The following is a 13701-nucleotide window of genomic DNA, read 5'->3' as shown; positions in this document are numbered from 1 at the left end:
TAAGTTTGGCATGCATTTCGCATGTGGATAGAGTAGGGGCATAAGGTAGACATCCTTCCTGGAAACCGCTCCACTTTGGGCATTCCACCCCTTAAAAACAGATGCTGTCGGCACACCTGAGACCCAGTACTACTACGTGTGCCTGTTGCATTACTGAATCACAATTTCAATACAGTTCTGATTTCTGCAACTGGATTTCCTTTGTAACAATTTCCTCTTACTTCCTGTGGTTTCAAAGGGCAGGAAGTAAAGAAAAATCTTCCCAGTGAGACAGAAACTGCATTTAAAATAGAAATGACATGGGTTTAACCATTCCATACTATATCGTTTTAGCTTTAGATATACTCTATAGACTAAAAACAAGTTGTATCTAAACTAGCTATATAACAAAACTCCAATGTAAAAAAAAATATTCTGAGAAATGGTGTCTATGGCCACATGTAAATATGACAAAAATAAAAAAAAGTAGGACCTTCATGTGCTACCTCCTTCTTATTAGCTTGGATTGTTTTTTTCTGAAAAAAATAAAAAAGTTCTGCTTCCACAAAGGAATAAGAGGTTCTTTTGTTTCACTATGTAAATTGCACTGCAATGCCCTGTACACACGATCGGTTTGTCTGATGAAAACGAACCGATGGACTGTTTTCATCGGACGAACCGATTGTGTGTGGGCCCCAATGTTTTTTTCCCCATTGGTGAAAAAAAATAGAACCTGTTTTAAATTTCTCTTATGGTTAAAAAAACGATAGAAAAAAACGATCGTCTGTGGGGAAATCCATCGGTCAAAAATCCATGCTTGCTCAGAATCAAGTCGACGCATGCTCGGAAGCATTGAACTTCATTTTTCTCAGCATGTCGTTGTGTTTTACGCCACCGCGTTGGACATGATCGGATCTTTAACTGATGGTGTGTAGGCAAGACTGATGAAAGTCAGCTTCATCGGATATCTGATGAAAAAATCCATCGGTTCGTTTTCATCAGACGAACCGATCGTGTGTACAGGGCATAAGACATCACGAGGATGGACAATGACACAACATTTTCCAGGTTAACAGATCCTTGACTTGCAGAATCAGATCTTCCACTACAAGAAAAGGATTTGGAAATGTTAAGTGGTTACTGTTACAAACCAGGTAGATGCCAGAGTAGTGACAGGTGACACAGGAGCAAAGGAGGGGCATAAGTGCTGGCAGCTGTAAGTCCAAACCCACAGGGTTGATACAGATGTACAAAATTTCCTCTGGACAGGCAGACGTCAGCAGGAGGTCACTGGTGGGTATACAGGAACATAAGACAGAAGCAATATTCAGCCAGAGTCAGCAGCAAGCAAAGTACAGTGGCAACAGGTGGAGACAAGGTCTAGTGGATAAGGGGGTCAGTAACAGGAGATCAGAGGTTCAGGTCAAGTCTGCCAAAAGAACAGCTGAAGACCAGAAAGGTAGCTGATGAGTGCTAGGTCCTCAAATAGCCCTTTTGGTGCCAGTGCAGGTGGACAGACATGCACAGTGTACACACACACACGTACCTTTATGCAGAGATGCACAATTGCGTCCATGTGTCCTGATAGGGAGCAATGTATTGCAGTGTGCATATGCACAGATGCACGGGCCAACTGGATAACTCTCTTCTATTCCAGTTACATTGATGTTAATTACATAAGCTTCATGTTCTTAAGTAATACCGTATTTGCCGGCGTATAAGGCAACTGGCGTATAAGACGACCCCTAATTTTCCAGCTAAAATGTTGGTTTTGGGATATACTCGTCGTATAAGACGACCCCCTTCCCCCCTATGCCATTGCATACCTCACTGTGCCATTGCATGCCTCACTGTGCCATTGCATGCCTCACTTTGCCATTGCATGCCTTACTGTGCCATTGCATGCCTCACTGTGCCATTGCATGCCTCACTGTGCCATTGCATGCCTCACTGTGCCATTGCATACCTCAGTGTGCCATTGCATACCTCAGCCTCGGACTAGACGACATCTGTTATAGGGGGAACACTGAACAAAGGCTCTGCTGGGAAACTGAGTGTTTTCCGCCTATCACGGAACAGCATGAGCAGTCTGACTGACTCTGCATCCGGTGTATAAGACGACCCCCAATTTTTGAGGCATATTTTTAAGTATAACAGGTCGTCTTATACGCCGGAAAATACGGTAATAAAATATATATTTTTTTTACTTACAAAGTAAAATCTTATAATATTATCTTGTGGTACCCCCACCATTAATTTCTCACCTAAAATGGCTAAATTATGAACAGAAGCCAGAGGGGCCATGGGATCTAATCACCATCCACCATTAGTTGTGTCTTTTATCTTAATATGGAAGTTCTCCTTAAAACTGAACTACAGATAAGCAGATTTCTATGGGGGCACTCACCAGAGAGGAACAGCCAGAAGAACCGGAGGAGGACCAGAGAAGAGGAGGATCAGGGAATAGAGGGAAAGAAAGGAATGGGGCAAATAGAAGGGGGGGTGAGAGGGAAGTAGGAAGGGGAGGGAGAGGAGGTGGAGACAGAAACAGAGAGGTGAGGGAGAGGGGAGAGAGATGTAGGGAGAGGTGGGGGTAGAGAGATAGGAAGATAGGGAAGCGAGATGGGGGTAGGGGAAGAGGGAGGGGGAAGAAGAGGGACAGAGAGAGGGAAGGATAGGGGGGGTAAAGATAGAGAAGTTATGGAGGAGAGAAAGAAGTTGGGGGAGAGAGGTGAGTGGGAGAGAATAAGCACAGAGGTCACTTACAATGGTATCTGTGGAGTGGTTACTTTTTCCATAGGACTCTACAGTCATGCTTTTTTCTCATTTAGGACTTTTTTACACGTTTGTTTTTTTTTTTTTGTTTGGCTGCTGGCTAAATGAAAAAAAAAAACAAAAAAAAAACAAAGAACGATTATTATATGGGCAGCATTGCTCTAAACTCTTGCACTCTATACATGTTGTGTGACCAAGGTGTTCATTGTCCCAACAGTTGCTGGTATTAATCAAGTTCTTCTTTATGGTAGGCTCAGTCAGACAAAATTATATCTTTTCGTGTGCAATATAGAAAATATATATATATATTTTTTTAAATGATCCTTTATCCTGAGGTTTATGTGTCTCTGCGAGACTGTCACTGTGGCATAGTAATTAGGAGTATTTTGTGGGTACGAAGACTATGACATATGTGTGGTGTATACAGGGACAAGGCTTAGGTTCTGTTTAACCGCTTGCCGCCCGCCAGCCGTCAAACGAAGGCTGGGCGGTGTGGCTCTCATTTTGGCCGGGTGTCATATGACGTCCTCGGCCCTCTATGCCCGGTAACAGAGCAGGACCGTAGATCTGTGTGTGTGAACACAGAGATCCATGTCCTGTCAGGTGAGAGGAGATCGATGGGGTGTTCCAGGGGTCAAGTCCTGGGGAAAAAAGTGTGGGAACTCCCACCCAAGATCCACTCCCCCACCAAAAAATAAAATAAAAAAAATGATACACTCATATGCATAATTACTAAACCGTATGTTTTTTTTTTTTCCGATCCACTGTACCTTAGTAATCCTTTAGGTTACTGGCCGCTTCCTGTATATGGATTCATCGGGTAGTGTGCGGGTATTCCGCCACTTCCTCGATGCCGCAATGTCTCCTGGAAGCTTTTGTCATTGTTTCCAGGAGACATTGCGGCGGTCTGCCGCGAGTTATCGCGGGATTTAGAAAGAAGCAAATTCTTTCTAAATCCTGACAGTGACTGGAGCTGGGCATCGCCGCTTAGTGAAGGATTGGCTCGGGTGGCTTGGCTGCTCTAGTCCTGCAAAGGGAACTGCGTTCCTGCTATGAAAGAAGTGCAGGAACTCTGTTCCCACGCGTTCCCGCAGGACTTGAGCCCTGGGGTGTTCCCAGTACAGAGGAACACAGATCGGTCTCCTCCCCTTGTGAGTCCCCACCCCCTACAGTTAGAATCACTCCCTAAGTAACACATTTAACCCCTTGATCACCCCCTAGTGTTAACCCCTTCCCCGCCAGTCACATTTATACAGTAATCAGTGCTTTTTTATAGCACTAATCGCTGTATAAATGTGAATGGTCCCAAAATAGTGTCAAAAGTGTCCGATATGTCCGCCGCAATATCGCAGTCGCGATAAAAATTGCTGATCGCTGCCATTACTAGTAAGAAAAAATGATAAAAATTTCATAAATCTATTCCCTTATTTTGTAGACGCTATAACTTTTGCGCATACCAATCAGTATACGCTTATTGCAATTTTTTTTACAAAAAACATGTAGAAGATTACATATCGGCCTAAACTGAGAAAAAAAAAAGATTTTTTTTTAAAAAATTGGATAATTATTATAGCAAAAAGTAAAAAATATTGTGTTTTCTTCAAACTTGTTACTCTTCTTTTGTTTATAGCGCAAGAAATAAAAACCACAGGTACCACCAAAAGAAAGCTCTATTTGTGGGGAAAAAAAATATAAAAATGTTATTTGGGTACAGCGTTGCATGACCGTGCAATTATTATTCAAAGTGTGACAGCTCTGAAAGCTGAAAAATGGCTTGGGCAGGAAGGGGGTTTAAGTGCCCTGTATTGAGGTGGTTAATCATCTAGCTTTAAGCCAATGTTAAACACAACGATGACTACCATTTGCCACTGAACTTGTTTTCTGCTTAATCTTAGGATTCCTCAGGTTTTTCAAAATCTTAGTCATGCTCACATTTTGTCACACTATTTTAACCTTTTTATTGTAAAGCCTTACTTGTTTGGGTGTTGTTAAAGCGGAAATTCACCTAAAAGGGTGGTTCTGCTTGTTTGCATCCTTTCCCCTCCACTGCTCCATTTGGCACTTTTGGGGGGGGGGGTGGTTACCTGGTTTTGACAGGTACCCACTTCTACTTCTGATCATATTGGCGCGGCGATCTCTGCGGAAATTTGACCCCCTCCTCGCCCTGCAGCCTTCTGGGACACATCACAGGACCCTGAAGACTGCAGGACCATTCACAAAGCGCAGCACGGCTTGTGTATGAGCAGTAGGAAACTGGCTGTGAGGCCGGAAGGCTTTGCTGCCAGTTTCCCTTACCTAAGATGCCATTACCTGCACCCGAAGCTCGAGCAAGGATCCCTGTACAGGTAAGTGTCTTTATATTAAAAGTCAGCAGCTAAAGTATTTGTAGCTGCTGACTTTACATTTTTTGAGAGGAGACTGGAGCCCCTCTTTAATGTTTAGATATTGTTTATATATTTTTAAATATCAATCCTCTTAGTTTCAATCCTGTTGGGAAGGAGCTGACCGGGAGTCGAATGGTCACCCAAGGAAATGAATCCACAACCTCCAGGCATCTTTACTGTACTATAGGGCCAGGGTATCTACAAGAAAAATTCACCTGTTATGTTCCCAACAGAGCGCTGAGATCTGCTAATCAGGTCAATTTGACTGTCCCCAGGTTTAGAAAGACTACATGTGGAGGGAGGACACTGGATGCGCAGGGATCAATATTCTGGAATTCTCTACCTCTATATATAAGATGTGAGACGGATTTATTGAAATTTAGGAAGTTTTTAAAAACTTTTTTATTTTCTCAAGTGTATGGTCCTAATTAGGGTAAGATATTAGTGCTTCAGTTTTTAAATGGTTAGTATGTGGTTTTATATAATTATCGTACAGTAATAAGAGACTGTTTGTATTTGTATATGTCGGTTCTATGAGCGCATCGAGGCCTTTTGGGTAATGACTGCGCTCCCAATAAGCATTTTTATAAATAAATAAATAAATAAATGTAATCAGCTGGTTCTACCTAAAGCTACTAAAAACTCCACAAAATGTTTTCACACAGGCCCTCTGCTTTCATTAAATGCCCCTGGTATAATGTATGCCTTGAGTTCAGAAAGCTTAGAAAAGGCTTCTTTTTTTCTGTTTGCTCCCCTGCTATGTAAAAACATAGAATAGAAAGGTTTGTGTGTATTGCTTGTCTTTATTTGGCTTCATTGTGGTCTACATAGGAAGCTGATTAACAATGTTAATAGGTCATCTACTGACCTTTTCAATATGAAATTTCAATAAGCCACTGCAAAAAAATGTGGTGACTGTATTAGTTTTCTTTTTTAAGGTTTTTTTTTAGTAAGCAAAGGAAATACCTGTTAATCTTGCCACTTCTGTGAATTAAATAAAAAGCACAAACAAATGTATCTTCCTTTTGTAAACTGCCATTGCCATTATCTACCATTTAATGGTGAGGAACAAAGGCAGACATACCTGAAGCGTAGCATAGTGTGATAACAATGTAGCCACTCAATGACAGGAAGTGTGTTATTTCCAGGATTACCGGTTAAAAATAAAGGGGACTGAAAATTCATCAAAGGTCCAACAGCGTGTGCTCGAAATCAGATGGGAGATAACAATCGATCAAGGGCTCCCAGAGCTGTTTGAATTTAGAGACAGAGTCTTTGAGGAACTCTGACATGTTTTTTAATTGAAAAGAGACCAATTCATCATGTATTTCATTTGGCCAATTGTAGGGGTCGGTGACAACCATGCCAATTCAAGAAACTGTTTGGCCGTCAGAAGATGAAATTTCGTTATTCGTACAGGGTTCAGGTTTTCTTTCAGAAATTTTCAGAGATAACAGTAAATACATATTTTTACATGTACTTAATCTAATGTGATCGACATGAGTGCACTAATATTATTATTATGATTATACAGAATTTATATAGCGCCAACAGTTTGTGCAGACAGAATAGTTACAATACAATTTAATACAGAAAGAATTAGAGGGCTCTGCTCATTACAGCTTACAAGCGAGTAGGGCAAGTGATACAAAAAGGTAATAGCTGTGGGGGCATGAGCTGATGGGGAAGATAAAAGTATAGTTGTTAGGTATACAAGTTAAAAGATAAAAGTTTTTCAGGGATTGTCTAAAAGTGAACAGAGTTAAATCTGATGGACCGTTTTCATCGGTCCAAACCGATCGTGTGTGGGCGCCATAGGTTATTTAACCTTCAGTTAAAAAAAAGCAAACTTTCTTTAAAATTTAACCGATGGATTGCTAACCGATAGGTCAAATCCGATCGTTAGTATGCAAAAGCATCGGTTAAAAACCTGCGCATGCTTAGAATCAAGTCGACGCATGCTTGAAAGCATTGAACTTCGTTTTTTCCAGCACGTCGTTGTGTTTTACGTCACTACGTTCTGACACGATCGGTTTTTTAACTGATGGTGCGTACGCACAACAGACCATCAGTCAGCTTCATCGGTTAACCTAGGACAACGGTCCTTCAGACCGTTTTCATCGGATGGACTGATCGTGTGTGCGAGGCTTAAGAGATACTTGGACTGATTGAGGTAGGGAGTTCCAAAGAATGAGGGGGTCTTGGGAGAAGTCTTGGGGACGAGTATAGGAGAAGGTGACAAGGAAGCTAGAGAGCAGGAGGTCTTGGGAGTGATGAAGAGAAGAGTAATTTGGTATTTTGAGACTAGATTAGTGATGTAGCTGGGGACCTGGATTGTGGATGGCTTTGTGAGTTGTTGTTAATATTTTAAATTTAATTCATTGGGTTAGTGGAAGCCAATGGAGGGATTGGCAGAAAGGGGTAGCAGACACTGAACGATTGGTAAGGTTGATGAATCTGGCAACAGAATGTATTGAAGGACTGATGAGGTGGTAGCCTATATAAATATAAAAGTAAGCTAATGAAGAGAGAGTTGCAGTAGTCAAGGCGAGAGATAACCAGGGAGTGAATTAGAAGCTTTGTGGGGTCATTGCTTAGGAAGGGGTGTATTTTGGAGATTGCGAAGGTTGAGGAAGCAAGTCATTTATCTCTATGACTCATTTAATAAAAGTGTAAAGGACAATAAGGTAAATGCTGACCAATCAGGGTTCACTTGACTGCTCACTTTAAGATGTCGATAGTTGAATTACAATCAGTTACCGTGTATATTTGCTCACAATGCTGTATGCATGATTTTATTAAACAAAGCTCACTAGCATGGTGCCTATCCTTGTCAGTTTTACAAAAAAAAAAAAAAATGCTTATTTTCAACATAAAAATATAATGAGCATATACAGGCTGATATAGTTAGCTCTAATTAAAAGCAGGGTTGTTCAGTAAAAAGGGAAAACCAGGACATTTGCAAATTGTTTAAGTATGGAGATCATTGACCTCAAAGTCATAGGTTCATTGTTCATTATCAAGGTACTGCAGAAATTTGGCAAAGTCCATCTGCAGCAGAGGAGAGACTGTCAGTGCTGTGGACAGCAGAGAAAGAGAGCAGGGAGAAACATCTAGATTATGGAGTCCCAAGATGTATTTGAACTGGACAAAAGGTAGATACTGACTTACCTTCACAGTGTTCAGTAGGAGGTTCTTTAATTATAACTATTTACTAATTAGTTCTGATTTGTTAGCTTGATAGTTTGTTTTAGGAAATAAATCTGTAGGAATATTACAAGTAAGCAGATATGAAAAGACATTTGACTTTCAGACTGAGTTTATTGATCTATATATTGATTGATATTAAATGCACAGTGGGGTAGCTGTCATTTATTTTGTACTTTGTAACTGGCAGATTTTATAATTCCAGGGATATTTTTTTTGATATTTTATGATTAACAAAACTTTTTGTTTGTGTTACTTTAATATGACAATTTAGTGCAAATTATTTCTGTACTAACTAAAATCTTGACTAAATCAGTCTTCTCTTACCTTCTGCGGCCCGCATGCACTTTTATGTTTGATATTTCTTCTGTGGGAGATGCTGCATTTTTTTTAACTGCAGCTTCTGAAACAGAGAGGCCAGGGTCCTGGGGCCAAACCATAGCTTAAGGGGCACATGTAGCCCTTTGGTACTCACTGTATGGCCCTTGAACACCAGAAATCTGTATTGGGTTATGAACATTGATTTGTAATAGAAGTGATCTCTACTGACCTCATATAATATGCCTACAGTCCTACTGTCTTCTGCAGTATGTTTCCAGTCTCCAACCAAACCCAAACATTGTATAGCATGTCCACAGTCTTTGACCATCATTTCCTCTAGTATTTCTGAAGGCTCTGAATGTCCTCATCGGCATTCTATAAACTGCACATTATGCGTGGCCTATTGGTTATGTCAAAAGCCTCAGCAGATGTTCTCTAAGGCTTCATTTCCATGGACGTTTTTGCAGCCACTTTTTTTAGCCTTTATTACAACTTAAAAACGCCTGTCCATGTTTATTTATTTATGTATTTTTTTTTTGAGCTGGAGCTCAAAAACGCTGCGTTTTTGCGCGTTTTTGAGCATTTTTTGTTAACGTCTGGCGTTTTTACAGCTCTAATACTGGAGCTTCAGAACGCACTGGTCCTGGTTTTTTTTTGCAGCTTAAAAACGGCTCAGCCATCTACAGCTCAAAAACGTCATGGTGGGTATGAGGCCATAGACTAACATGGAGAGCCGTTTTTAAGCTGCAAAAAACGCTCCGAAAAGTGGCTGTAAAGACGTCCATGGAAATGAAGCCTAAAAGTTGACAACCACTGGACTAGAATCTCAAGCAGGGATGACATTTTCACCAACCTGACCATAAAAAAAAAAAAAAAATAGCAACCAATAATGGTACTTTATCAGATCACATAATATGTGTACATGCATTACCTTTGTCTCAAAAAATTAGCTTATGGCCTCCTGCATAACAAGATAAACTGCAGGGGTTGATTTATTAAAACTTGAGAGTGCAAAATCTGGTGCAGCTGTGCATGGTAGCCAATCAGCTTCTAACTTCTGGAAACTGGAAGCTAATTGGTTTCTATGCAGAGCTGCGCTAGATTTTGCACTCTCCAGTTTTATTAAATCAACCCCAGTGGCTTCTTAATGGGTTTGTAAAAATAATTGTGAAGTGGGAAGAGCAAAACTGATATTCACTTCTGCACTAGGGCCATTGAATTAGCAATTTCAACTATCTTGCTTCAACTTACCTTGCTAAGAATATACTGCTGCCTTATTCAAGTAATAATTCAAATGGCCAAAGCTGCCAGTATTTTGAAATAATGCCTTATGACAATCCATATTTGTACAGTCTACTAATTTCCTTTGTCATGTTTTTATAATTTAATGTAAAAAGTTTATATACAGGGTTATGCAGGTAACAAGGTGTGCTTTTATCGATGTGATGATGCGATGTGATAAGAGCATTATATAATTACACAGAATCTTCCACAGTCCTCAATAGAATTTAATTCTGTAGCTATTGAATCCTCAGGCTACCATTTTTGGGCCTGATAGTTGTTACAGCTTCTTCCCTGTTACCTTATCACTATTATATAAGATCATTGTCAATAGAGTGCATCATTTAGAAGCTTATACAAAAAGTAAAATTATGAAATAAAATAGTTTCCAAAATTAGTTTACTGCATTCTAGAGATCTTCCTACCTTTCCTGTTTTCAATTACATTTTTTAATAAAGTCTTGTAAAACAAAACAATTAAGAGAAAACTGAGTAATGTGCAACTACAGTATATACAGTAATAGAGCACGGTAATGCACAAAAGTGTATTTTTTTTAGGCCTCATTCATGCTCCCCCTTAGGCTGCAAAGGCAGTGTGAAAGGGTATACACAGGCCACAGCCGTGATGCTTTGCATCACATTGTGGTAAAAATGATCCCTGCTATCACATTCAGTGGGCAGAATCCCCTATTAAATGCGACCCATTCAACTTAATAGGCACATACTGCAACTGCCCTACAATTGTATGTAATGAATGCAGTCGTGGCGCACAAGTGCATGATTTAAGGGTTTAAGTGGGAAGGCAACACAACACCAACCCACTGCCTGTCAAATGCCCTCTGAACAGATATTATTATTATTATTATTATTATACAGGTATCCAAAGCAGATCACTCTTCAGAGGCCTTGGCCTTGGCATTGAATAGAGTAGGGAATGGTTAGAAACTTTTCTCCCTCTGTCCTTTTGGTGAGGTTTCCTTCAATTCCAGTCCTGGTGACAATATTGTCACTCTCCCAGGAAGTGAGAGGATGGCACAAATTGATGGTGTATACTTTAAAGATAAAGTTATAGCTATAGTAATTTTTGCATAGTTACATTGCATCCTGTGTTCACAATGCAGCAGCTAGGCATGGGATCTGGAAGATATTACTTCCGGGTGACTACTACAGTGATTTCCAGTTTCCTCGGGGGATCCCACAGGTATTGCACAAACATACTTACACTGGTCCAAGCTGGATCAGTGTAACTATGTAAAAATTGCCAACTTTAAAGGATAAGTTCACTCTTGGGAACATGTTACATGTTTGTGATCCGTTTTTAGGGTGGAACATGTAACATGTACCTAATGCTGCAGCCGCTGTCCGCTACCCCCCACCCCCTTTCTATGGCAGCATCATGGGAAGAAGTTTCCCATACTAGCTGTCAGTTTTTAAAATCGGTACAGCTGTGCGGGGCTCAGCCCACATGGCCACGTCATTCATTCACACAGCTCTGTATGTGAATGAACTACAACCTCCAACATTCTTTGCGGCTGTTGGCTTGTAGTTCTCAATGAACTACTATGGTACTGTGGAACACTGTGGTAGTTCATTGATTTCTTCCTGTCGGATTGTATCTGCCTGCCCATACCGGATGTACGGCGCACAGATATACAGACCTGAAGAAAACCTGCATAGCACCAGTGATCTGATCGCTGCTGTGAAGATTTACAGGCTCCAAAAGCAGAAAATAATAAATGCCACTTTTATTATCTGCATAAAAATGTATTTATTTTTATCCTAAAAGTTGAACTTATCCTTTAATCATGATATATATTAAAAAAAACAAAAAAAACATTCAAACCTTAATCAGTGGTAAAAACAAGAATGGTGTCTACCTCATGTACAATTCACTTCCAATCATTTTACTTATCACTACAGTATAAGGGCTCTGTAATTCACATTGCTTCAATGCTAATGCCTCATACATGTTTTAGTAGTATTTTTTAATTATAATTTTTTATTAAATGTATTTTTGTACATAACAACAGTCAAGAGGTATCTTTGAACACATAATGCCAGCAGTCACCAATAGGAGATTGGATCTAGCAAGGGGAGGCATTACATTAACAACATATGGAATTGGGGGATAGGGTGGTAAGATGAGGTAGAAGATAGAGGGAGGTTAGGGAGATGATAGTGGGAAGAAGCCTGAGGCCTCGTACACACCAGAGGATATCCGCTGGAAACGGTCCGCCGGACCGTTTCCAGCGGATAAATCCTCTGGCGGATTTGGATCTGATGGCTGTACACACCATCAGATCGAAATCCACGCGGAATACATCCGCGGTGACGTGTCGCGCCGTCGCCGCGACGATGACGCGGCGACGTGCGCGACGCTGGAAGGCAACTACTTCCACGCATGCTTCGAATCATTATGACGCATGCGAGGGATGGGAGCGGACGGATTGATCCGGTGAGTCTGTACAGACGACCGGATCAATCCGCTGGACACGATTCAAGCGGATAGATTTCTTAGCATGCTAAGAAATTTTTATCCGCTTGAAATCGATCGGCCGGATTTTAATCCGTGGGGAAATGTCCGCTAGGCCGTACACCGGATCTAACTGCTGGAACTGATCCGCAGATGAATCCCAGCGGATAGATCCGGTCGTCTGTACGAGGCCTTATTTGGCCAGTTCCTACTCCATTAGCAAATTGCCAATTACTCAATGTATAACAGTAGTGATTAACTTAGATAGGCAGCCCAATGACCAACTGAGGGTTTACATACACTTTAAATCACCTAATGCAGACATGTCAAACTGGTGTTGTATGGGCTGCAAGCAGCCCTCTCGCTCTCTCTGTGGACCTCAGTGGCTTAATGATAAAAAATAAATGCAACTCCAGTTGTTGTCCAGTTGATAAATGACTGTTTTTCTAACATAATTTTGAAGCTAAATACTTCCAAAAATGTTTTATAACCCCTTTCTCTGGGACTAAATATTTTTACTTTAAGTTCTGTTAGAATCTGGAAGTAAGTTGGTGTAACCCTCAATAGCCATAATGTGGCCCACAGTAGACACAAGCCCCTCCTTGAAGGTTTAGTCCTCTCAATTAAGCTCATTGTTGTTTGAGATGTCTCATCGGATGAGTTCTTGTATCCCTCTGGAACTCTGCTGGGAGATATCTGCACCTCAGTTTTGCAGAGTGTATGCCTGTTTTGGTAATTTGAATGGGCCACAACTCTCACATTCTCCCTGACTGTTTTTGTCAATTGAGTGTATTCCATGGAAGAGTGGGAACATCCCCAAGATGGGCCGAATCACCAGAAACTCAGAAAGGGGTAAAGGAAGAACTTGTTGTTACTGAATTCCCCCAAATATATGAAAAGTCAGTGGGTTAACCAGCCTGCCAGGACCCACCTGTAACTAAAATATTACATTTGCATTAACTGACTTTTTAAAGACAAAAGAAAGTACTAAACAGAAATTTTCCTGGAGATGGAGTTACACTTTAAACTCCAGGAACTGGCATTACAATATTACCATACCACTATCAGTCAGCTATTTCCAGTTACTTCTCTAATACCATGATTCACTGACCTCCTGTCTTCATTATTCTTCATTATACAGTAGATTTGAACATCATGGCAGTTAAAGGGTTTGTAAAGGATTTTTTTTTATTTATTCTTCTCTGATCTCCACACTTCCTGGTTGTCGGTTTCCTGATGACCACAGTACTGGGAGCTTTCTCTCTGTGGTCACTAACTTCAA

General features: G+C 40.7%; 1 protein-coding gene across 1 annotated transcript in view; it reads left to right on the top strand.

Annotated features, from left to right (window-relative positions):
* The first annotated feature begins 8172 nt into the window (after nt 1–8172).
* Nucleotides 8173–13701, top strand: part of SLC51A (solute carrier family 51 subunit alpha) — a 59751-nt gene continuing 54222 nt past the window's right edge. The window contains exon 1 of the mRNA XM_040349616.1: nt 8173–8293. Within this exon, the coding sequence (XP_040205550.1) occupies nt 8259–8293 (35 nt within the window). The 5' untranslated portion in view covers nt 8173–8258. The remainder of the gene's footprint in view (nt 8294–13701) is intronic.

The sequence above is a fragment of the Rana temporaria genome, chromosome 4 (genome assembly GCF_905171775.1).
Source record: "Rana temporaria chromosome 4, aRanTem1.1, whole genome shotgun sequence".
NCBI classification, from domain to species: Eukaryota; Metazoa; Chordata; class Amphibia; order Anura; family Ranidae; genus Rana; species Rana temporaria.
The sequence above is the reverse complement of the archived record's forward strand: the minus strand, read 5'-3'. Positions and strand labels throughout refer to the sequence as shown.